Source organism: Ranitomeya imitator, chromosome 2 (genome assembly GCF_032444005.1).
Source record: "Ranitomeya imitator isolate aRanImi1 chromosome 2, aRanImi1.pri, whole genome shotgun sequence".
Classification (NCBI taxonomy): Eukaryota; Metazoa; Chordata; class Amphibia; order Anura; family Dendrobatidae; genus Ranitomeya; species Ranitomeya imitator.
In genome coordinates, this window is record NC_091283.1 from 664697824 (window position 1) to 664722057 (window position 24234).

At 42.9% G+C, this 24234-nt stretch overlaps 1 protein-coding gene across 1 annotated transcript in view; it reads left to right on the forward strand.

Moving 5' to 3' along the window:
* PRPF19 (pre-mRNA processing factor 19) overlaps positions 1-24234 on the forward strand; it is a 100615-nt gene that overhangs the window by 63965 nt on the left and 12416 nt on the right. Inside the window, exons 9-13 of the mRNA XM_069752986.1 lie at positions 2488-2563; positions 12401-12510; positions 12632-12787; positions 21386-21455; positions 21827-21912. Coding sequence (XP_069609087.1) covers positions 2488-2563; positions 12401-12510; positions 12632-12787; positions 21386-21455; positions 21827-21912 — 498 coding nt within the window. The remainder of the gene's footprint in view (positions 1-2487; positions 2564-12400; positions 12511-12631; positions 12788-21385; positions 21456-21826; positions 21913-24234) is intronic.

The window sequence follows — 24234 nt, forward strand, 5'->3', positions numbered from 1 at the left end:
CCCTAAGGTGGCTAGCATGTATGTATCGCTTGCTCTCTGAGCCCCACTCCATACAGCCAACCAATTCAAGCCCTGTGCTGATGAGGGCCTAAAGCCCGAAACACGTGTCCACAGGTAGGAATTGGTTGGCTGTGTAAATTTAGAAACTAATCCGCAGCATTGCACGCTTGGCGGTTCCAAGCGCTGTGGATTAGAAAGGGGTGGAAAGAGATGATTTGCATAGCTCCGCCTACTGCAAAGGATTCTGTGTAAACCGGCTATTCTTTGTATTATGCTGCTTGCAAGTACTTTCCATTTCAGGAAAGCATCCACTATGTATCTTCTTGCAGAAAACGCAGCTGCGGATTTGTTTTTTGTGCGGAGTTTTTGCAAATTTACTGCGTTTTTTTTTTATTTACCCCTGCGGATTTCTATAATGGAATGGGTACCAAAACGCTGCAGATCCGCAAAAAAAATAAGTGACATGCTACTTCTTTTAATCCGCAGCGTTTCCGCATCGGATTTTCCGCAACGTGTGCACAGCTTTTTTTTTTTCTTATTGATTTACATTGTACTGTAAATCAATTGCGGATCTGCAGCATTTCTGCACCGCAAAAATCGCTGCAAATCCGCAGAGAATCTACGTGTGCACATACCCTAAGGCTATGTGCACACGTTGCAGATTTGACTGTGGAATTTTCTGTGCAGATTCTGCATTTCTTGGCAGAAAACGCAGGTCAGAATCTGTGCCTTTTTTATGGGCTGTGCACACGTTGCAGATTTTTGTGCGGATTTCTTCCTTTTTTTTTTTTTTTACCCATGCAGATTTCTATTATGGAATAGGTGCAGAAACGCAGCAGATCTGCACAAAGAAGTGACATGGTCCTTTTTTTTTTTAATCTGCTGCATTTTCCATGTGGATTTTTCTGCACCATTAGCACAGCATTTTTTTTATGCCATTGATTTTACATTGTATTGTAAATCACTTGCAGATCTGCAGCGTTTCTGCAAGGGAAAAAAAGCTGCAGATCTGCAGGAAATCTGCAATGTGTGCACATACCCTTAACCCTTATAACTCACTAACAAAAAAAAATTTTGGTTCCCAAATTGTGCTGATGTAAGGTAGACATGTGGGAAATGTTACTTAACCCTTTAATGACAGCCAATACGTCTTTTAACTGACCTGAGATATAAGAGAATAGCCTCCCCATACAGTTAACAATCCAGCATCTGTCGGTTGTGTACTGTAGCTGACAACTTTCTGCATCAGCCACGATCAGTGTTTGTACCGTCCAAATCTGTTTAACCCCTTAGATGCTGCTGTCAATAGTGACTACATCATTATAAATGGTTAACAGAGTGTGTGGGCTTCCTCTTTATCCCAATTGGTGCCCTCAGATCATGATTTTGTGGTCCTGATGTTTGCCATGGCAATTCATGACCAAATAGCGGCCTTAGAGTCTGACGGCTGTAGTAATCTGTTCAGAAGTTGGTGGCATTTAGGTGGTAAAAATACACATTTTCATTTCGGTCATGCCACTTTGCATTAATTCCTGTAAAGCACCTGAAGGGTTAATAAACTACCTGACTGCAGTTTTTGATATGTCAGGGGATGCTGTTTTTAAAATGATATCACGTTTGGGGGTTTCCCAATATGAGATCCCTAAAGTCACTTCAAACATGGATAAGTCCATAAAAAAAATAAATTAGTAAATTTCCTTGAAAAAATGAAAAATTACTGCTACATTTTTAAACCTCCTAAAATACTAAAAATATAAAATAACATTTTACAAATGGTGCTGATGTAAAGCAGACATGTGGGAAATGTTATTTATTAATGGTTTGCTGTGGTCTGACCATCTGGATTAAAGGGATAATCATTCAAATTTTGAAAATTGCTAATTTTTTTTAACATTTTTCTCAATTTTTTGATATTTTTTATAAATAAACAAAACATATTGACCTAAATTTACCATTATCATAAAGTATAATGTGTCACGAAAAAAGAGTCTGAAAATCACTGGGATTTGTTGAAGCGTTGCAGAGTTATTACCACATAAAGTGACACTGGTCAGATTTCAAAAATTTGGCTCTGCCACTAAGGGGTTAAGTATTTTGTGACATCTCTGTGATTTAAGGGCATAAAAATTCAAAGTTGAAAAATTGCAATATTTTTAAAAATTTTCGCCAAATTTCCGTTTTTTTCACAAATAAACGCAGGTAATATCAAAGAAATGTTACCACTATCATGAAGTACAATATGTCACGAGAAAACAATGTCAGAATCATCAGGATCCGTTGAAGCGTTCCAGAGTTGTAACCTCATAAAGGGACAGTGGTCAGAATTGTAAAAATTGGCCCAGTCATTAACGTGCAAACCACCCTCGGGGGTAAAGGGGTTAATATCCCAGTTAGTGTGCGGAGTCGACTAGCTGTGGTGCTGTCAGGGTTTCTAAAAACCAGATTACTAATAACGCTAATCTTTTTCATCCATATTTATCTTTTCAGGGATTGCACAGTGCAAGTGTTCCTGGCATCTTAGCATTGGATCTGTGTCCAACAGATACAAACAAAACCCTTACAGGTGAGGAATCCATATTTCTGAGCCATAAATACTGCATTGTTCCTTCTTCTAAAAAGCATTACCTCTGTATCGACTTATCCTGAAACATTCCACAATCTTTTATTTTTTTTTTGAGATTTGAAAAAGTAAAAAAAATGCACCATAAAGTTGACACTGCTGGACTAGGGAGAGCCACTTGAGACGTTTCTAGTGAGTAATCCTTTCTAAGGCTTTCACATTTGCGTTGTGCGGCGCAGCATCGGCAACGCATGCACAACGCAGCGTTTTGTGATGCATGCGTTAATTTTTTGCATGATTTTTGGCGCAGAAAAAACTGCATCATGCAGCGTCCTCTGCGCCCTGACAGTTGCGCCAAAATGACGCATGCGTCACAAAACGCAAGACAACGCATGTCCATGCGCCCCCATGTTAAATATAGGGGCGCATGACGCATGCGTCGCCGCGGCTGCGCCCGACCCTGCGCCGCACAACGCTAATGTGAACGTAGCCTTAGTTAAGAAAAGATTACGCGCACCTCCATCTTTTTTACTTTTGTCCCTTCTGTTTCATTAAAAATTAGTTTTGTTCATTTTAATTCTTTTTAACTCTTCTACTCATGAATTATTGTAGCTTTCATATAACCAGTTCCTTTTCAGGCTGTAATGTGGTGCCTACTTCCCCTGCTCAATTACACAGCTAAGGGAACTCTACACACTACCTCATCGAAACTGGCTCTACAAAAATCAGGCACATGTCTTCGGGGTGGGATCTTTTAACTTGGTTAAAAGGCTAGAACACTATTCCTTCAGGCAACTTTAAGTGTGGAACATTGTTCATAACTCTAATTTTGGTCTTATTGGCAGTCCTTTCAGAAAGGGGAGTACAGAGCATAAAGTACGGCATTTCATTATTTGTAAATGCAAGGTATGTGATCTGTTGCCCATGTAATTTTTTGTACATTAGTAAGGCCATATTTACCATGAGCAAAATATTTAGTGAGTATTTAAAATCTATTAAAACTGGTAATGGATCGATACATCTGATTAAACATAATTCAGACAAAGGTGCACTTTGTTTTGCAGGTTTAGAGCAGGTCCCATGTCCTTTAACATATGTGTATTCTAATAACGCTCTAATTTATCAGAGAAGCAAAATAGTCTATTTCCACAAGTTATTTTTTACCATTAAAGCCTTGTCTGCCTCTAGCTTGTGTTGAGTGCTGTGCTTTATTCTCGTTATCTAGATTATATTGTTCTCTTCAATTAGAGCACCACTTTTACCGTTGCCTCCTTAGACCTGGAATATGTTGTGATTATAGTGCACCTGTTGCATTCTTCTTCTACTTTTACATTTTTCATGCAGCAGAAAGCAAAAAATATTGCTGAAAAGAAAAAGATCTATGCCCCTTACACAAAGCATGAGTGACACAAACTGACTTTTTGCACACTTATTATTGTTAGTTTAGATTGCATACATGCAACTCCATGCTTGCATCTCTTCTTCAGTCCTTTTTGGGAAGGAGGAGAATGTTTGCTTTTCACTGGTTTTGTCTAGTTCTCAAAGTGTGCATGTGATAAACTTTTTTTCTTTTTTTTTTTTTTATGCACATATGTTTAATTCTGTGGAGTTGGAAAAGCCAAACATTTGATTCCTCAATTTCCCTGACGCCCAACTCCACAGCACAGGTCAACGTTGAGCATGTACATGAAGGGCAGCAGAGATTCATCGCAATTAAAAGCAGAGATCAGGAGCAGAACAGACATTTATAGGACATTTCCCTGACCCCACAGCACTGCCTCACTACTGAACATGTATATAAAGGGCAGCACAGATTCATCTCCACTAAAAGCCAAGATCGGGAACAGAACTAACGTTTATAGGACATTTTATAACTTTCCCAAATTCTGAAAAATAACTACAGCACATCCTGAATTGTACTACTGTACCCAATTTATTATATATTTTAGGGGTTTGTCGGTCCATTTTATATGGACACAGACTCCACGGCTCCAACTCCACAGCCCTGGTCTGTACGTGGCAAAACAACCCTGCAGCCTTTTGCTGCTGCTGTTTTTTTTTTTTTTTTTCAAAGTGTACCTAGCATTTATTGTTCAACAGCTATTGCTTGTCATGCTGACTACTCCTTCTCAGTTGTACCATTTGGTTATCCATACATGAAAAAACAATTAGCTCCCAGTCATCCACTTATATGCCGACTCAACTCCCACTTGGTTATGTTGCTGGTGATGCTGTTGCTGCCATACTATTTGTGCACTCCGCAACCTTTCAAGAAATGTGCACGCTACATTGCTGTAAGAAACCCAGCTACTATTTTTTCCTCACAAAAAGGGAAGCCTGCATTGTGCTCTCATGTGCAGGAATATGTGGACTTCTCCCTGGACTTGGCATTGTGTTCAAACGTGCACAGAACTTTCAACACCCACAGCAGTAGCATTGATAAAACTTGCCTTTCAAAGCACACTCGATCAATGTTTTCAGTGGCAGCAATGCACAGACCTAACTAGATCAGGTGGTGAAGCTTTACTTTGGGCACTAGGTCTGTTTCCAATGCAAGACACTGCCTATCCACCCAGTTTACAGCATCCTCTATGGACATCACCTCATCAAACAGCAGCATGGCAGGATGTTGCATCCACTCCCTGCTGTTTAGTCTTTTCTTTCTTGTAATCTTAAGCATTGCGAAACAGTTTTTTGACCCTGGGCAACAGAAGCCACGGAGAAAATCCTCCGCTGCATGGCTCCCCATCAACAGCGACTGGGCTTTGTCATAAGCGACAGCAGTATTTGAAACCTTGTGTCTGAACTACATTCAGGCAAAATAGCTTCTGCTTACTTTGTGGCGCATATCCTAAATTTGAGCATGCAGGTTTCTTAAAAATGTTCTTCATAGTCAGGAGAGTGGCGAATCATGCCCTCCAGGCTTTCCCATAACAGGATGGTTTGCCTGATGACCGCCTGTTTTGAGATGTTGCAATGGTATAACATCCAAAGCTTCATAATTTGGAGCGTCTGTACAAGCACCAAAAAGCAGGGACCTGAGAGAGACTTCCATTATAGCCAATGACGGACGGCGCGGGATCCGTAGCTGTCCGACTTTTCGACGTACACAATAAAAGTTGCTGTCTGTTGTCTCTGGCCAACGGACAAAGACTTTACAACTGATACATCAAACGACGGGTAAAATGAACGGCTATCCATCACAATCCGTCGCTAATACAAGTCTATGACAAAAAAAAAACTGATCCAGCAGCCACCTTTGCTGGATCCGTTTTTTTCAAAAAAAGACGGATTGTGACTGGCAAAAAACTGATGTGTGAAAGAGGCCTTAGCCCTTCAAGACTGTCTTTTGCCGGCTCTTCTTCCTTTCCTCGTCCCCTGAGGCTGCCGTCATACTAGCAGTATTTGGTCAGTATTTTACATCAGTATTTGTAAGCCAAAACCAGGCTCAGTCCTGGGCCCCCTCCTTTTCTCTCTATACACTGCCCCTATTGGACAAACAATCAGCAGACTTGGGTTCCAGTACCATCTCTATGCTGACGACACCCAATTATACACTTCTTCCCCTGACATCACCCCTACCCTAATTCAAAATACCAAGGATTGTCTGTCTGCTGTCTCTAACATCATGTCCTGCCTCTATCTGAAACTAAATCTCTCCAAAACAGAACTACTTGTTTCTCCCTTCTACTAACCTCACTCTACCCAACATCGAAATTACCCTGGAGGGTTCAACCATAACTCCCAAACAGCATGCCCGCTGTCTTGGGGTCATATTCGACACCGAACTTTCCTTTACTCCCTATATCCGATCACTCACTCGCTCCTGTCACCTGCATGTTAAAAACCTCTCCAGAATCCGACCTTTTCTCACGGTTGAAACTGCCAAGACTCTTACTGTTGCTCTTATTCATTCTCTTCTGATCGGTCTCCCTCTTTCCAAACTTTCTCCTCTCCAATCCATCTTGAATGCGGCAGCCAGGGTCATATTTCTGTCCAGCCGCTTAACCGATGCCTCCATCTTGTGCCAGTCATTACACTGGCTACCCATTCGCTACAGGGCCCAGTATAAACTCATCTCTCACCCACAAAGCTCTCCACAGTTCTGCACCGCCTTATATCTCCTCTCTCATTTCCGTCTATCGCCCTACACGTGCCCTCCATTCTACAAATGACCTAAGACTAACTTCCCCCGTACTTCGCACCTCTGTCTCCAAGACTCTCGTGCTGCGCCAGCTCTCTGGAATGCACTTCCCCAGATTATCAGACTGATACCTAGCCCCGACCTATTCAAGAGCGCTTTAAAAACCCATCTCTTCAAACATCAACTACTCAGTGAACTAACTTTGCCCTGTTCCCTCCTTCCAAATATTATCTGCATGTGAATCTGCACCCTACTACTCCTCTGTCTCCATACCCTCCATGCACACGATAACTGCACTTGATACTTGACTATTGCACTTAAACACACGGGCCGATAACAGGATTATGCAGCTTTGTGTGAAAATCCCTATTTATTATAATTGCCAGACATGAAATAACAAGCACTTGTCACCTATTGTGTCCCACCATTTCCTTGTAGATTGTAAGCTTGCGAGCAGGGACCTCACCCCTAATGTCACTGTTTAAAGTGTCTTAACTTGTACTGAATTTATTGTCTGTACATGTCCCCGCTTAATGGTAAAGTGCTGCGGAATATGTTGGCACTATATAAATAAAAATTATTATTAATTGTAGCATCAATCATGTCATACCCCTCTTATATTGTAATAAACACTTGCAAGGATACCTTAAGGGATGAAGGAAGAACAGCAACTTCTACATGTTGATCGCCACTCTGGGGCTGTTTGGAACGCTGTCAAATGCAGCAGGTGGATTTGGAGAGGGACATTAAAGTTCTCAAATACAGGAGGGGGCAAGGCTTACAGTGTGAAGTCAACTACGATGAAGCTGGCTATGATGACCAACCATCACTGGGTGGTGGACAGTGACCTAAGTGGGATCTCTGTTGTGCTGATGAGCACAACAATCACTTGTTCGATTGCTTGTGGGCTGACTAATTGTTGGTGTCAAGGAAAGGAATGAAAACATGGGAAGGTAGTTTTTATGTCTTCCTAAAGGAAGTCAAAATTGGTGCATTACCAGGATAAGCAGTTCTCCTTGCTCGGTGAAGTTTTCGCCAAGCAGGCATGTCTATCCCAGAAACACTTTTCCATTCCCTCACTTGTACCAGTTCTATTGCTATAGCAAAGAGCCGAGGAAGCTGCCATTGCAGTAGATATAGCATCATGAACCAGGCTTTGTTTTTGCACTGTAAAAATTGCTGGGAATTAAGACCTTTCAGATCAGTGGGATCATGAGGATAGATATAATCAATATGTTTAAACAAACACTTAGACAGAAGGTAAGGCTGGAAGAGATGAAAACCATACTCGCTATATGACTCAAGACACTAATTGCCAGTACACTTATTAGCGGTCTCCCTGAACCCAATGTGTCCGAAAGAGTCCAAATTGCTTTGAAACGCTCTAGTGTTGTTCAGCTTAGCTGTAAGGTATTCCACACCACAGATATTTTAGTATTCACAGCTGAAGTTCAGAATATGATGGGGATGAGCCGACTTCCACTTACAGGCTATCAGTCGTTATGTGCAATAGAAGCTGTTTAACTCTACAACCTAGTTGAAATGGTGGCATGTTGAGTAAATACATTTTGGACCCAAGGGAACCTGGAGGCCAGTAACTTTACACATCAGGGACTTGACAATTTACCAAAAACCTTGTATATTTGGGCATGACCAAAAAATGGGGTAGGTCACCTTTTATTTTCCACATCTCCAACAACAAGTAGGGATGGTAGGGTTAAGTTTATGTAGGAAGGAAGGAGTATGACTCCAGAACATGAGTAGTTTATTTTCACAGTAGATGCAACATGTAGAAGTTTTGACTTGAGTTTCTCAAGATCTCCTGCCAGACACATGGTGGGAGAGGTTTCCCCATTTACTCATTTTGCGTGGTCATCTGGATAAGGATTAATTTAATATTGAAACACCTGCTCTATACAATTCTTCAAAACAAGTGGCCAAGAGGATACCAGTCTTTTATCGGTGCTTTATTTAAATTTTGAGCTTTGTCACTTTTTTTTTCCTTATAAAGACTAATGACTTAACTTTTACATTACTTGCTTTTCACTGCATTTTTGAGGGAGTTGCAGCTACAAATAAAGAGCAAGTTCTGGTGTTTTGATTTTATGTACTGTATTTTTTTGTTTACATGCAGTTGGCTTCTAATGGGTTTAAAGTGACTGTCAGCAGGTTTTTGCTATGTAATCTGTTTTAACTGTGTTTATTGATTTTCAGAATTTTTAATGGGGGGAGGGGATAAACTGGAAAAGAAACAAGAAAAGGGAATGAGAGATGTAATTATAAATAAAGGGATAAGCACAATAAAAACTAAACTCCAAAGATGCATAACTCTACGGCACTAGTAGTTAAATTAAATAGTTATAGAATGTATCTTCCTTAACATTATATTACAGGTTTAGAAGCGCTTAATGACCAGGTTATAGAACAAGTGAAGTACATGATATCTATCAGCCAAATACTGTCACAAAAATATTTAAAAAGAGGTTTAAGTTTAAGGTTTAGAGTTTGCAAAAATGGAGTTCCATATATCCCACTTCTTAGAGTATTTTATGAAATTGTTATTGGTTATAGCAAAACGTAATTCTAAGGAGCAGTGTAATGATATTTTTTCCAAAATGTCAGAACATTTTGGTACATCTGCTCTTTTCATATACAATGCCAGGGAATTCCTATCCACTAAGAAAATATGAATCCTGACAGATCATACTGAAGGGTCAATCTCTTCCAAATCCATTGAGAGAAGAGCGACTTGTGGAGTTATCGGGAAATGCCTATTGAGTAGGGAGTCAATATGTAGTGATATCTGTTTCCAGAGACCTTTGATTTTTGGGCAGCTCTAAAACCTGTGGAGTAGGTTGCCATGCAATCCGCAGTTTCTCCAACAAAAGGGCGAATGCTTTGAGTTAGGCTGCCGTCACACTAGCAGTATTTGGTCAGTATTTTACATCAGTATTTGTAGCCAAAACCAGGAGTGGAACAATTAGAGGAAAAGTATAATAGAAACACATGCACCAATTCTGTATATATCACCCACTCCTGGTTTTGGCTACAAATACTGATGTAAAATACTGACCAAATACTGCTAGTGTGACGGCAGCCTGAGTGTGAGAAAGGCAGGAGGGGGTGTAATAACCTCTCACGAGAGTTTTGTAATAAGACTCGTAAAGTATTTGACGTTTTCCCATTGTTTCAAGCTTGGTGATGTATTTAAATCTGATTCCCATTGTTGCTATGTAATCTGAAGACAGCATGAGATAGAGGCAAACACACAGAATTCAGCAATGTGTAATTTTTTTTTACCTGTGTGCTGTTTAGTTACAATGAAGGTTTTATCACTAGGATATTATCATTGCCTGGACTACAGCTCATGCACCTGTCAATAGACCGTGTACATAAAAACAAACAAACAAAAAAACTTGTGTGGTCGGGTTAGTTTTCTGAGCTCCACTACATCTAAAAACTATCGATTGTGTCACAACTGCTGCTTGTACATGATATTTGAAGTGTATTCTGACCTGTTGCCTCTATAGAGGGTTTATGTTCCTATCCAACGGTTTCAAGTATTTTTCATTGTCCACTTTATCCACTGTTTGCTTAGTACTTTTTTTTTGGCCTTTTTGGTTACATGGAGTTGTATTTATCTGCTAATTTCTATTGAAACGTTGGCCCAGCTAAGTACGGTACATAGAAGATGCCGATTGCACACTGTTTAGTGTATCTATACATATATGTAGTATTAAAGCAACTGTGGTTATAAAGGTACCGTCACACTAAAGGTACCGTCACACTAGACGATATCGCTAGCGATCCGTGACGTTGCAGCGTCCTGGCTAGCGATATCGTCCAGTGTGACAGGCAGCAGCGATCAGGCCCCTGCTGTGATGTCGCTGGTCGGGGAAGAAAGTCCAGAACTTTGTTTCGTCGCTGGATCTCCCGCTGACATCGCTGAATCGGCGTGTGTGACACCGATTCAGCGATGTCTTCGCTGGTAACCAGGGTAAACATCGGGTTACTAAGCGCAGGGCCGCGCTTAGTAACCCGATGTTTACCCTGGTTACCATCGTTAAAGTAAAAAAAACAACCACTACATACTTACCTACCGCTGTCTGTTCCCGGCGCTCTGCTTCTCTGCACTCCTCCTGTACTGGCTGTGAGCACAGCGGCTGGAAAGCAGAGCGCCGGGGACAGACAGCGGTAGGTAAGTATGTAGTGGTTGTTTTTTTTACTTTAACGATAGTAAACATCGGGTTACTAAGCGCGGCCCTGCGCTTAGTAACCCGATGTTTACCCTGGTTACCAGCGAAGACATCACTGAATCGGCGTCACACACGCCGATTCAGCGATGTCAGCGGGACGTCCAGCGACGAAACAAAGTTCTGGACTTTCTTCCCCGACCAGCGACAGCACAGCAGGGGCCTGATCGCTGCTGCCTGTCACACTGGACGATATCGCTAGCCAGGACGCTGCAACGTCACGATCGCTAGCGATATCGTCTAGTGTGACGGTACCTTAAGTCTCCAACATAACCTTGCAATGCTCTTTATCCATCTGAAAGGCAAGTTTGCCTAATTACCGTGTGCTGAAGTATAGGAAAGAGGAAATTAACATTAGAACAAGGCTAACTTTGCCTTTCAGTGGTATTAGAAAGTTGAGCTATCTTATTTGTGGAGGTGTAATACAATTAAGGCTTCTGTCTATGCGTGAGCAATTGGATTGCTTGTGGCATAAAACGTGTTGTACTGAGCCTCAGATATTTGGGTTCACCCTAGTGACAGTGTGTACTAGTGCTGTACTGTTTGTATTGCTCTGGTGCTGTACTATTGAAAACTTGGCAGATTCCTTCCAACAAAATTGCTGGGCGTTGTGGGGCCTAGTGTGCAGGGTAAACCAATCTCTCTCCACATACCTGCCCTAGCATGGGAGGGGGGATAAATCATGATCTTTCTATTTAATTTTGATGTAGGACAGATGAGTAAGAAAAAATATTAACCTTTTACTATTCTTCTAGATTTTTCTTGTGCTTCCAGTAAAGAAACCTGCAGTAGGCAGATGTATTGCAGAATTTTTTGTGAGAAAACCACTACCATATTCCCAAGAATAGCAATAGTTTTTTGCATTTTTTTGTGTGAGTGCATTCAGCTTCATTCTTCGAGCACACCCAACAAGTTGTATAATTAGGATTTGCTGAAAGGTGGTGTTCCCTTTCAACAACCTCGTGGTAAAAAGAAAAACAAAAAGCCAAATCCAACTGAGCTTTATTTGCATTTCCCGGCTCGGTTGGGTTGTCTCTGCCACTACCCCAGTCTGTTTGGCTGCAGCAATGACCTCACATCAACAGTGCTGCAGCCAATCACGAAGCACGGCAGCTTGTGTAATTGCATTGAAGTCTATAGCAAAGAATCTTGTGCCATTTTTCACCAGCGACAGAAAATTCAGCACTTTTGAAACATTGGTAATTTTGTGCTGCTGTCACACTAGGTCATAATGTGACACCACTGGATGTCATTAGATGCAGTGCGACACCATGATCTCAGTGTTGGGTGACAATACTTTACATTTATCAATGGCCGCTCCAAAAAGCAAAGATTAAATGCTTTGTATACTTTTAATTGCATTATGTTTTTTTCTAAACCATTTTGTTAAATTTATACTGCAAAGTTACGTACATTTTTTTTTTTTTTTTTTTTTCCCTACAGGTGGGGCTGATAAGAGTGTTGTCGTCTTTGATGCCTCTTCTCAGCAGATCCTTGCAACTCTTAAAGGCCACACTAAGAAAGTCACCAATGTTGTCTTTCATCCTTCCCAGGTACGGTGCCTTGATGTCCAATTGATCTATTCTGATCTGGAGCAGTGAGAAATATTTTAGTTGCAATATGTGACTAGCTTCCTGCGTATGTTGATATGCCTAAACCTTTCACATTTCTTAGGAGTTGGTGTTCTCTGCCTCACCTGACTCGACAATACGTGTCTGGTCCGTGCCAGAGTCCTCCTGTGTTCAAGTGCTAAAAGCCCATGAAGGAGCAGTAACCGGTCTGAGCCTGCATGCAACTGGAGACTACCTTTTGAGCTGCTCAGATGACCAGGTAATGTCTTTAGAGGTTTTATTTTACTAATGTAAAGCCTTATTTTCAGAATCTTACAGCTGATGGGACTGTCTAACCTCAACATTACAATTACTCTATCCACTATCATAGAATGTTAGCATTGTAAGCGACCTCCAGTGTCATCGTGTCCAACCCCCTGCTCAATGCAGGACTCACTAAACCATTTCAGACAGATGTCTGTCCAGCCTCTGTGTGAAGACTTCCATTGAAGGAGAGATCGCCACCTCTCATGGCAGTCTGTTCCACTCATTGATCACCCTGTGTCAAAAAGATTTTTTTCCAATATCTAATCGGTATCTTCTCCGTTTGTTTCATTCTATTGCTTCTAGTGTTTCCATGTGCAAGTGAGAAGAATGATCCCTCTACACACTGACATCCCTTCAGATATTTGTAGAAAGCTATTAAGCCTCCGTTCAGACTTTTTTTTTTTTTTTTTTTTTTTTTTACAAGCTAAGCATTCCCAGATCCTTTAACCGCTCTTTATAGGACGTACTTTGCAGACCAGTCACCATCCTGGTAGCTCTTCTCTGAACTTGCTCCAGTTTTTCAATGTCTTTTTTTTTATTTTTTTTTTACAATGTGGTGCCCAGAACTGGACACACTATTCCAGATGAGGTCTGACCAAGGAGGAGTAGCTTGCTCATCACACCTCACCACTTGTGCGCTTGACCCCATCTCACCACCACACTAATCCCATTCCTAACCCATCTCTTCAATCTATCACTAACTTCTGGAACCTTCCCCTCTGCTTTCAAACACGCCTCAAGCACACCTATCCTCAAAAATCTTCCCTTGACCCGAGCGCTATGTCCAGCTATCGCCCCATATCGTTGCTCCTATTTGCTTCCAAACTCCGAGGGAAAAAAGTCAAAACTACAGAATTACGTTTTTTTTGGATGCAGCAACATTGCGTTAAAATGCAATAACTGGCGATCAAAAGATCATATCTGCACCAAAAATGTATCATTTAAAAACGTCAGCTCGGCGCACAAAAAAATAAGCCCTCACCAACCAGAGATCACGGAAAATGGAAATGTTACGGGTATCAGAAAATGGTGCAATTTTTTTTTTTTTGTCAAACTGGAATTTTTTTTTCACCACTTAGACACCAAACATGTCTAGGTTCTTTTTTTATCTATTATTCTGCAGGTCATTACCTGTTACCTGTTGAATTTAACTTTTTTATTTTTTGTAATTTTACCGTACTTGGAATTTGTTTCCTGTTTTCGAGTACACGACATGGTAAAACCAATGGTGTCGTTCAAAAGTACAACTCGTCCCACGAAAAAACAAGCCCTCACTTGGTCATTTTTGACAGAAAGAATAAAAGTTATGGTTCTGGTAAGAAGGCGAGCAAAAAATGAAAATGCAAACGTAAAAATACCTCTGGTCGTTAAGGGGTTAACTAGTGTTGTGTGGCTGGCCACTGAGCGTAGCTGACTAGAGGGCCCGGCCTCACTCTCTCTACAAGTGTATGGACAGCAAGGCTGAGCCTACTGGCCCGGGTTATGTATAAGTCATACCGTCCGTTCCCCACCATGAAACCGGCGAATTCCCGCAGCGCATTCACTTACTGATTTTGACCAGACAACCATTTTAAATAAAGTCCTACTTGACAAAAAAATGCTGCTATCCAATGAGAGACTGATTTCATGAGCCAAAATGAGTTACTTTACCCAAATATGACACAAGGCTGACTCCGATTACATCCTGAAAATATTCCACTATGGAGCGTCACAGCAGAATTAATGCGTCTTAGTGATTTTAATTGTTGTGATTGTTCTTATTTTTGAGAGATGACATTAGTTCATGGATACATTGTCTAAGGGGTACTTCCGTCTGTCCTCGGCAGTTGCCTGTCATGGCTGCCGCGACCAATCAGCGACGTGCACAGTCCGGAAGAAAATGGCCGCTCCTTACTCCCCGCACTCACTGCCTGGCACCCGCATACACCCCTCCAGTCTGCCCTCACACAGGGTTAATGGCAGCGGTAACGGACCGCGTTATGCTGCAGTGTAATGCAGTTAGTTACCGCTGCTATTAACCCTGTGTGACCAAGTTTTTTTTTACTATTGACGCAGCCAATGCAGCGCCAATAGTAAAAACATTGAATGTTAAAAATAATAAAAAATGATTATATACTCGCCTACGCCGCCTTTCCCGCTCCTCGCGATGCAAAGGTGAGTATATGTTTGTTTTATTTTATTTTTTTAACCTGTGTCATAAGTGGCTGGGCAATATACTACGCGGCTGGGCAATATACTACGCGGCTGGGCAATATACTACGCGGCTGGGCAATATACTACGCGGCTGGGCAATATACTACGCGGCTGGGCAATATACTACGCGGCTGGGCAATATACTACGCGGCTGGGCAATATACTACGCGGCTGGGCAATATACTACGCGGCTGGGCAATATACTACGCGGCTGGGCAATATACTACGCGGCTGGGCAATATACTACGCGGCTGGGCAATATACTACGCGGCTGGGCAATATACTACGCGGCTGGGCAATATACTACGCGGCTGGGCAATATACTACGCGGCTGGGCAATATACTACGCGGCTGGGCAATATACTACGCGGCTGGGCAATATACTACGCGGCTGGGCAATATACTACGCGGCTGGGCAATATACTACGCGGCTGGGCAATATACTACGCGGCTGGGCAATATACTACGCGGCTGGGCAATATACTACGCGGCTGGGCAATATACTAATCGGCTCTGTGCTGTATACTATGTTACTGGGCAGTCTAGTACGTGGCTGGGCAATCTAGTACGTGGACATACATATTCTAGAATACCCGATGTGTTAGAATCGGGCAACCATCTAGTGGATACATATTCAGCATATTTACTGTGTGGAGTGGAAGTAATGTAATGATCCTCCTAATTGTCATATTAGCAGAGTAAGATGATAATTTTGACATTGTATCCTAGAACATGTTGGGAATGTCGATGATTGGGGAGAGAGACCAGTTGCCAAACATACGAGACCAGTACATTCCAATAATCCCTTTGCAGTTTTTCCAATATTTCAGACCATAAGATACACAGAAAGAATAGAGGATTGGGATAGTCGTATCCTTCAAAAAGAGGCCCAGTGGATTTATTATCTTAAAACCATAGACCATCTTCAGTTAAATAAGACAGTCATTTATGTCCTTTAACCCCTTCATGACCCAGCCTATTTTGACCTTAAAGACCTTGCCGTTTTTTGCAATTCTGACCAGTGTCCCTTTATGAGGTAATAACTCAGGAACGCTTCAACGGATCCTAGCGGTTCTGAGATTGTTTTTTCGTGACATATTGGGCTTCATGTTAGTGGTAAATTTAGGTCAATAAATTCTGCGTTTATTTGTGATAAAAACGGAAATTTGGCGAAAATTTTGAAAATTTCGCAATTTTCACATTTTGAATTTTTATTCTGTTAAACCAGAGAGATATGTGACACAAAATAGTTAATAAATAACATTTCCCACATGTTTACTTTACATCAGCACAATTTTGGAAACAAAATTTTTTTTTGTTAGGAAGTTATAAGGGTTAAAATTTGACCAGCGATTTGTCATTTTTACAACGAAATTTACTAAACCATTTTTTTTAGGGACCACCTCACATTTGAAGTCAGTTTGAGGGGTCTATATGGCTGAAAATACCCAAAAGTGACACCATTCTAAAAACTGCACCCCTCAAGGTACTCAAAACCACATTCAAGAAGTTTATTAACCCTTCAGGTGCTTCACAGCAGCAGAAGCAACATGGAAGGAAAAAATGAACATTTAACTTTTTAGTCACAAAAATGATCTTTTAGCAACAATTTTTTTATTTTCCCAATGGTAAAAGGAGAAACTGAACCACGAAAGTTGTTGTCCAATTTGTCCTGAGTACGCTGATACCTCATATGTGGGGGTAAACCACTGTTTGGGCGCACGGCAGGGCTTGGAAGGGAAGGAGCGCCATTTGACTTTTTGAATCAAAAATTTGCTCCACTCTTTAGCGGACACCATGTCGCGTTTGGATAGCTCCTGTGTGCCTAAACATTGGCGCTCCCCCACAAGTGACCCCATTTTGGAAACTAGACCCCCCAAGGAACTTATTTAGATGCCTAGTGAGCACTTTAAACCCTCAGGTGCTTCACAAATTGATCTGTAAAAATGAAAAAGTCCTTTTTTTTCACAAAAAAATTCTTTTCGCCTCAATTTTTTCATTTTCACATGGGCATTAGGATAAAATGGATCATAAAATTTGTTGGGCAATTTCTCCCGAGTACGCCGATACCTCATATGTGGGGGTAAACTACTGTTTGGGCACACGTTGGGGCTCGGAAGTGAAGTAGTGACGTTTTGAAATGCAGACTTTGATGGAATGCTCTGCGGGCGTCACGTTGCGTTTGCAGAGCCCCTGATGTGCCTAAACAGTAGAAACCCCCCACAAGTGACCCCATTTTGGAAACTAGACCCCGAAAGGAACTTGTCTAGATATGTGGTGAGCACTTTGAACCCCCAAGTGCTTCACAGACGTTTACAACGCAGAGCCGTGAAAATAAAAAATCATTTTTCTTTCCTCAAAAATGATGTTTTAGCAAGCATTTTTTTAGATTCACAAGGGTAACAGGAGAAATTGGACCCCAGTAATTGTTGCGCAGTTTATCCTGAGTACACTGATACCCCATATGTGGGGGTAAACCACTGTTTGGGCACACGTCAGGGCTCGGAAGTGAGGGAGCACCAGTTGACTTTTTGAATACGAGATTGGCTGGAATCAATGGTGGCGCCATGTTGCGTTTGGAGACCCCTGATGTGCCTAAACAGTGGTAACCCCTCAATTCTACCTCCAACACTAACCCCAACACACCCCTAACCCTAATCCCAACTGTAGCCATAACCCTAACCACAACCCTAATTCCAACCCTAACCCTAAGGCTATGTGCCCACGTTGCGGATTCGTGTGAGATATTTCCGCACCATTTTTGAAAAATCCGCGGGTAAAAGGCACTGCGTTTTACCTGCGGATTTTCCGTGGATTTCCAGTGTTTTTTGTGCGGATTTCACTTGCGGATTCCTATTGAGGAACAGGTGTAAAACGCCGCGGAATCCGCACAAAGAATTGACATGCTGCGGAAAATACAACGCAGCGTTTCCGCGCGGTATTTTCTGCACCATGGGCACAGCGGATTTGGTTTTTCATATGTTTACATGGTACTGTAAACCTGATGGAATACTGCTGCGAATCCGCAGCGGCCAATCCGCAGCCAAATCCGCACCGTGTGCACATAGCCTAATTCTAAAGGTATGTGCACACTGCGGAAAACGCTGCAGATCCGCAGCAGTTTCCCATGAGTTTACAGTTCAATGTAGACCTATGGGAAACAAAAATCGCTGTACACATGCTGCGGAAAAACTGCACGGAAACGCAGCGGTTTACATTCCGCAGCATGTCACTTCTTTGTGCGGATTCCACAGCGGTTTTACAACTGCTCCAATAGAAAATCGCAATTGTAAAACCGCAGTGAAATGCGCAGAAAAAAACGCGGTAAATCCGCCATAAATCCGCAGCGGTTTAGCACTGCGGATTTATCAAATCCGCAGCGGAAAAATCCGCAGAGGACCAGAATACGTGTGCACATACCCTAGCCCTAACCCTAGCCCTAACCATAACCCTAGCCCTAACCCTATTCTAACAGTGGAAAAAAAAAAATTTCTTTATTTTTTTTATTGTCCCTACCTATGGGGGTGACAAAGGGGGGGGGGGGGGGGGGTCATTTATTATTATTTTTATTTTGATCACTGAGATAGATTATATCTCAGTGATCAAAATGCACTTTGGAACGAATCTGCCGCCTGGCAGATTCGGCGGGCGCACTGCGCATGCACCCGCCATTTTGGAAGATGGCGGCGCCCAGGGAGAAGACGGACGGGACCCCGGCAGGATCGGTAAGTATGATGGGGTGGGGGGGGACCACGGGAGGGGGGGGGGGGGAATCGGAGCACGGGGGGGTGGAACGGAGCACGGGGGGGGGGGTGGATCGGAATGCAGGGGGGGTGATTGGAGCACGGGGGGAGCGGACAAGAGCACGGGGGGGAGCGGAGCACTGGATGGAGGGGAGCCGGAGCAGTGTACCGGCCAGATCGGGGGGCTGGGGGGGCGATCGGTGGGGTGGGGTGGGGGCACATTAGTATTTCCAGCCATGGCCGATGATATTGCAGCATCGGCCATGGCTGGATTGTAATATTTCACCCGTTATAATAGGTGAAATATTACAAATCGCTCTGATTGGCAGTTTCACTTTCAACAGCCAATCAGAGCGATCGTAGCCACGAGGGGGTGAAGCCACCCCCCCTGGGCTAAACTACCACTCCCCCTGTCCCTGCAGATCGGGTGAAATGGGAGTTAACCCTTTCACCCGATCTGCAGGGACGCGATCTTTCCATGACGCCACATAGGCGTCATGGGTCGGATTGGCACCGACTTTCATGACGCCTACGCGGCGTCATGGGTCAAGAAGGGGTTAAGTAAAGGGATCCTGTCATGTCAAATGCAACTGTTCTGCAAATATAGGGTTAATCTGCAGGTAAATTTGTGTTTTAAAATCATTTTAGACTATATTAGTGGATCGGTGGCTACATGAAGAAAATAAAGCTCTATCCGTCCTCCCCTGTAGCCACTCTTCCTGTTGGGGCAATGTAATCACACCGTGGCACTTTGGCAGGATGCTCAGTCCACACATGTTGCTGAGTGGGCTGCCAATCAATGCGCCAGGGAGTGATTACAGCAAGTATTTAGGTTTTGTTTTTTATGGCGTTGATTATGTGGTTGTAATGACCAAGCAACATAACTTTCCAGTTCCATGCAGTTACAGCAATATACATTGTAAAATATGTTGAACTACATATGTGTGGTTAAATAAAGTCACTATCTTCAGACACCAGTAACTTTATTTTTCTGCCTACAAACCTGTGTATGAGCTTTATTTACTTTTCTAAATAGCAAACTAAAGTTTTTGATTTTAGTGTTCAAATCGACCTTTTGATAACGGTGTTGCATTTTTTACTATGAAGTGGGGAGATAAGGGAGGAGTTGAAAACCGCGTATACATTCTGCTGCAAGTTTTCCTGAAACAGAAGTTACACTTTAAAAGCTGGTGCCTGTTGGGTCTGGTGTGGCTGGTGCCTGTTGGGTCTGGTGTGGCTGGCGCCTGTTGGGTCTGGTGTGGCTGGCACCTGTTGGGTCTGGTGTGGATGGCACCTGTTGGGTCTGGTGTGGCTGGCGCCTGTTGGGTCTGGTGTGGCTGGCGCCTGTTGGGTCTGGTGCGGCTGGCGCCTGTTGGGTCTGGTGCGGCTGGCGCCTGTTGGGTCTGGTGCGGCTGGCGCCTGTTGGGTCTGGTGCGGCTGGCGCCTGTTGGGTCTGGTGCGGCTGGCGCCTGTTGGGTCTGGTGCGGCTGGCGCCTGTTGGGTCTGGTGCGGCTGGCGCCTGTTGGGTCTGGTGCGGCTGTTGCCCTGTCGTTGGCTCAGCCTGCACCTGAGGTGTGACAGACATGCATCAGGAAGGGATTAAAGCACAATGCATTAAGTTAAGTACGTAACGAAAAAATTATCGCTCAATCAGTCCCATAAAATCTTTTTAATTTTACTGAAAAATTCTTTAAAATTAGTAATCCATTCAGCGTAGAAATCACAACCCCCAATGTGAGAAGAATAGAGTGGACATACGCATTTCAAACCCTGCAGTTCTTAGTCCTTGATCACACATACAATCCACCAATTTCTTAGAGGACCTCTCACTGTATTTTTTTTTTTAAACTCTGTTCCTCCATTAATTGCTGCTGTTTAACTGTTTCTGCAACAGTTGTTGTTTTTATTATCTTCTGTGACACTCCATTTCAACAGTCGTGCTGTGCTATCGGTCGCTTTCATTTTGAAACAAAGTGCAGGTGCTCCGTGCTTCACAGCGGGACCAAACCTTTACATAAACCTTCCCACCTGGGGATTTCATAAAACTGTTAGTGGAGCTGCAGTAATTAGAGAAGGTACTCTGGTTTTTTTATTGTGCTGCTGGAGTGGTGCTTTAAATGTAATTCCCCTACCTTATCTCATACTTGCCTGCTGCCGTCTTCATCTTATTCCTGTGTCGCACCTGTCTGTCTCTGGAGAAAAGTGACCTGCCAGCTACTCCAGTGTTTCGTGGAGCTGCGCGGAGGTCACTTTTCAATACGAGTCTGTGATTCCTTTGCCTAATTCTGGCTCTCAGACTTGTATTGTGAGCTTTCGACGTAACTTCTGATTTCCAGACAGTCAGAAGCTGCACTCACAAGATGGCACACTGGGACTGGAACGAGCCGAAAAACGGTGGAGACTCTGGAGCGTGAGAATGTGACCTGGGGGGCAGGGACTTGCATTTAAAGCGTGACTCCAGCGGTGGGGGAAAAAAAAACACGCTGGAGTGTTAGTTTAGAAGAAAAAAAAAAAGTGGAAGGTTTTCTTTAAAAATGCTGCAGAAATCTGTTTTGTTCATTATCGTGTAAAGGAGTAATGATATCCCTTTGTTGTCCCTTTCTTCCCTCTTTCAGTACTGGGCGTTCTCTGACATTCATGCAGGACGTGTTCTGACCAAAGTGACAGATGAAACTTCAGGATGTGGTAACATGATTCTTTCTACTTGATTTATAAGATAGTTTTGTGAACTTCTGCTTAACTTGTTTTCACCAGATAACCCTTTATCACCTCTCCAGCCCATGGGTGATAACTTATTGGTCAGTCGGCATCCGGCTCTTGTACTCGCACTGAACGGAAAAAGCAGAGCTTGGCATCTCCATATGTAATGGCCGTTTGGCATGTGCACTCCATTCTGAGAGATGAGTGCCCCATTGTGCCATTTAGTCAGGGTCCCAACTGTCTGACCCCATCACCCTCATTATGTGTTCGCTAATCCTATCGATAGATGATAAACTTTGCTTTCACCGGACAACCTTTTTAAACTCGGATGTTTGTTTTTGTTTTTTTTCTTGCAGCTCTTACCTGTGCTCAGTTTCATCCTGATGGACTCATTTTTGGTACAGGGACAATGGATTCCCAAATTAAGATCTGGGATTTGAAGGTAATGTCACCATTAATAGTTGTAGTATCCCTCCTGCATGTAAAATGATCTCATCCTGTAAACCCTAATCTCAGATGAAAAATTTAAAGGGAACCTGTCATTAGATTCACGCTGCCCAGTCCAGCATTGCAGAATTAACAGCTGATCGGGGACATGTCCTTGCTGACTAGTCTGCCAAGGTAATAAGTCACTGGCACACTACCAATAATTCAAAGGAAAAAATGTGGGGGTGCAAACAAGTGGTGGACTAGGGATGAACATGGCAAAGCAGAAAAAGAACCACTTCTAACAAACGCACACCTCCTTGCTGACTCGTCTGCTGCATCCCACCAGCTAGCCACTTTGGGTCCATTTGAATAACCGCTCTGTCCCTATGTACAGAGAGAGACCTGTCTGTTAACTAGAGCAGGGTTTGGAGAAGCTGGAAACACCACAGGGTTTCAGGGTATAGCAGACGTGCAGCCAGGCTCTGCTTCATGCCGCCCATGGTTTGGACAGCATGACTGACAGGTTCCCTCTTAAAGGAAACACGATCTGTCTAATAAATATAATGGTACTCCACAGGTGAATAGCTTTTCAATCATTTAGTATGGTTTGCTTGGAAGCGGGGCTATTGGGAGAGAATTGGGCTATGATCTCCCTGCAGCTGCTTGCTTCCAGACATTGCAGTGGTGCAAGAGAGCTGATAGTGTGTGTGCTGTGATCTCTCCCTCTCTTCATGGAGTGACCACCTGCAGTGCCGCACTGGCAGTGCTTGTTGCAGCCTGTCTGTCTTGGAGCTGAGGAAGTGATCCTGTGTGTTGTGTAGTGAATGGTGACTCCCTGCATCTCTTCATTGACTGGAAGTGCGCAGTTGCAGGGAAATAACTTTTTTTTTTTTTCCCTGTAGGCGTGCTTACAATATAACGTCCTAACATTTTTATTTTTTTTTTACCTGCTGAATACCACTAGATTTGCAAATAAATATTGCTTTTGGAGGCGACTGGTACTATAACCATTTTCTACATTTGCAGTGTACATTAATATACAGCTGAAATCCCACTTCAAACTGGTGGAATTGGAGATGACTGTTATTCTAGATATTTAGTTCACTTGATGCCATGGTCAATAGAAACTGTGCCTTCTAGATTTGGTTGGTGGAATCAAAGTCCACTTTTGTACGTTCCATTTGATTGATTTGATATCCAGGCCTCCTTAATGACCTAATAAGTAGCTGTACACTCTGCTCAAAAAAATAAAGGGAACACTTAAACAACACAATGATGCAACTACAAATCAATCACACTTCTGTGAAATCAACCTGTCCAGTTGTGAAGCAACACTGTGAATAAATGTCTTCTGCTGTTGTGAAAATGGAACAGACAACAGGTATAAATGATTAGCAGGACAACCCCTATAAAGAGATGGTTCTGCAGGGGATGACCACAGACAATTTCTCTGTTCTCATCCTTTTTGGCTGTTTTGGTCACTTTTGTATTTAGTCATTGCTCTCCGGCTTAGAGGTTCAATAGCATGAGATGGTGTCTACAACCCCACAGAAGTTGTTTAGGTAGTGCAACTCATCCAGAATGGCACATTAATGGGAGCTCTGGCAAGAAGGGTAGCTGCTTCTGTTAGCAGTGTCCAGAGCAGGGAGCAAATACGGTACCAGGAGACAGGCCAGAACTCGAGGCTTGGAGGGGGCCGTAGAAGGGCAACAACCCAGCAGTAGGACCACTACCTCTTTGTGCAAGGAGGAGCAGTACCAGAGCCCTGAAAAATGACTTCCAGCAGGCCACTAGCATTCATTTGTCTGCTCAAACTGTCAGGAAAAAGACTCCATAAGGGTGGTATGAGGGCCCAACATCCACAAGTTGGTGTTGTGCTTGCATTCCACTATGTGACGAATAAAGATTTGTAAGTGGAATATTTCATCCAATGAGATCTAGGATGTGGGATTTTATTGTTCCCTTTATTTTTTTTTTTTGAGCTGTGTGTGTGTTACCTGATTGGTTATTCTGAATGGAGCAGACATGGCTTCCAATGTCAGTGCATACCTCCTAGATTTATAGGGGTGCCTTTGGAGGAGTCTACCTCAGTTTTATATTTTAAAATAATTAATGCATGAAAAAAATATTCAAGTGTCAGACAACCCCACTCTAAAAAAATGTTATTTCATCAGAAGACCGCACCGTAAAGTCCACAAATATGACTAACTGCATAAAAGAATCAAGAGGAAGAAAGCAGCCACAGCCCTGATCCTCTTGATGTTTGATTTGTCTGAAGCCTGTGAGTTATGCCACCACTGATTGGGCGCAGGGCTCACATGTCAGCACAACTGCA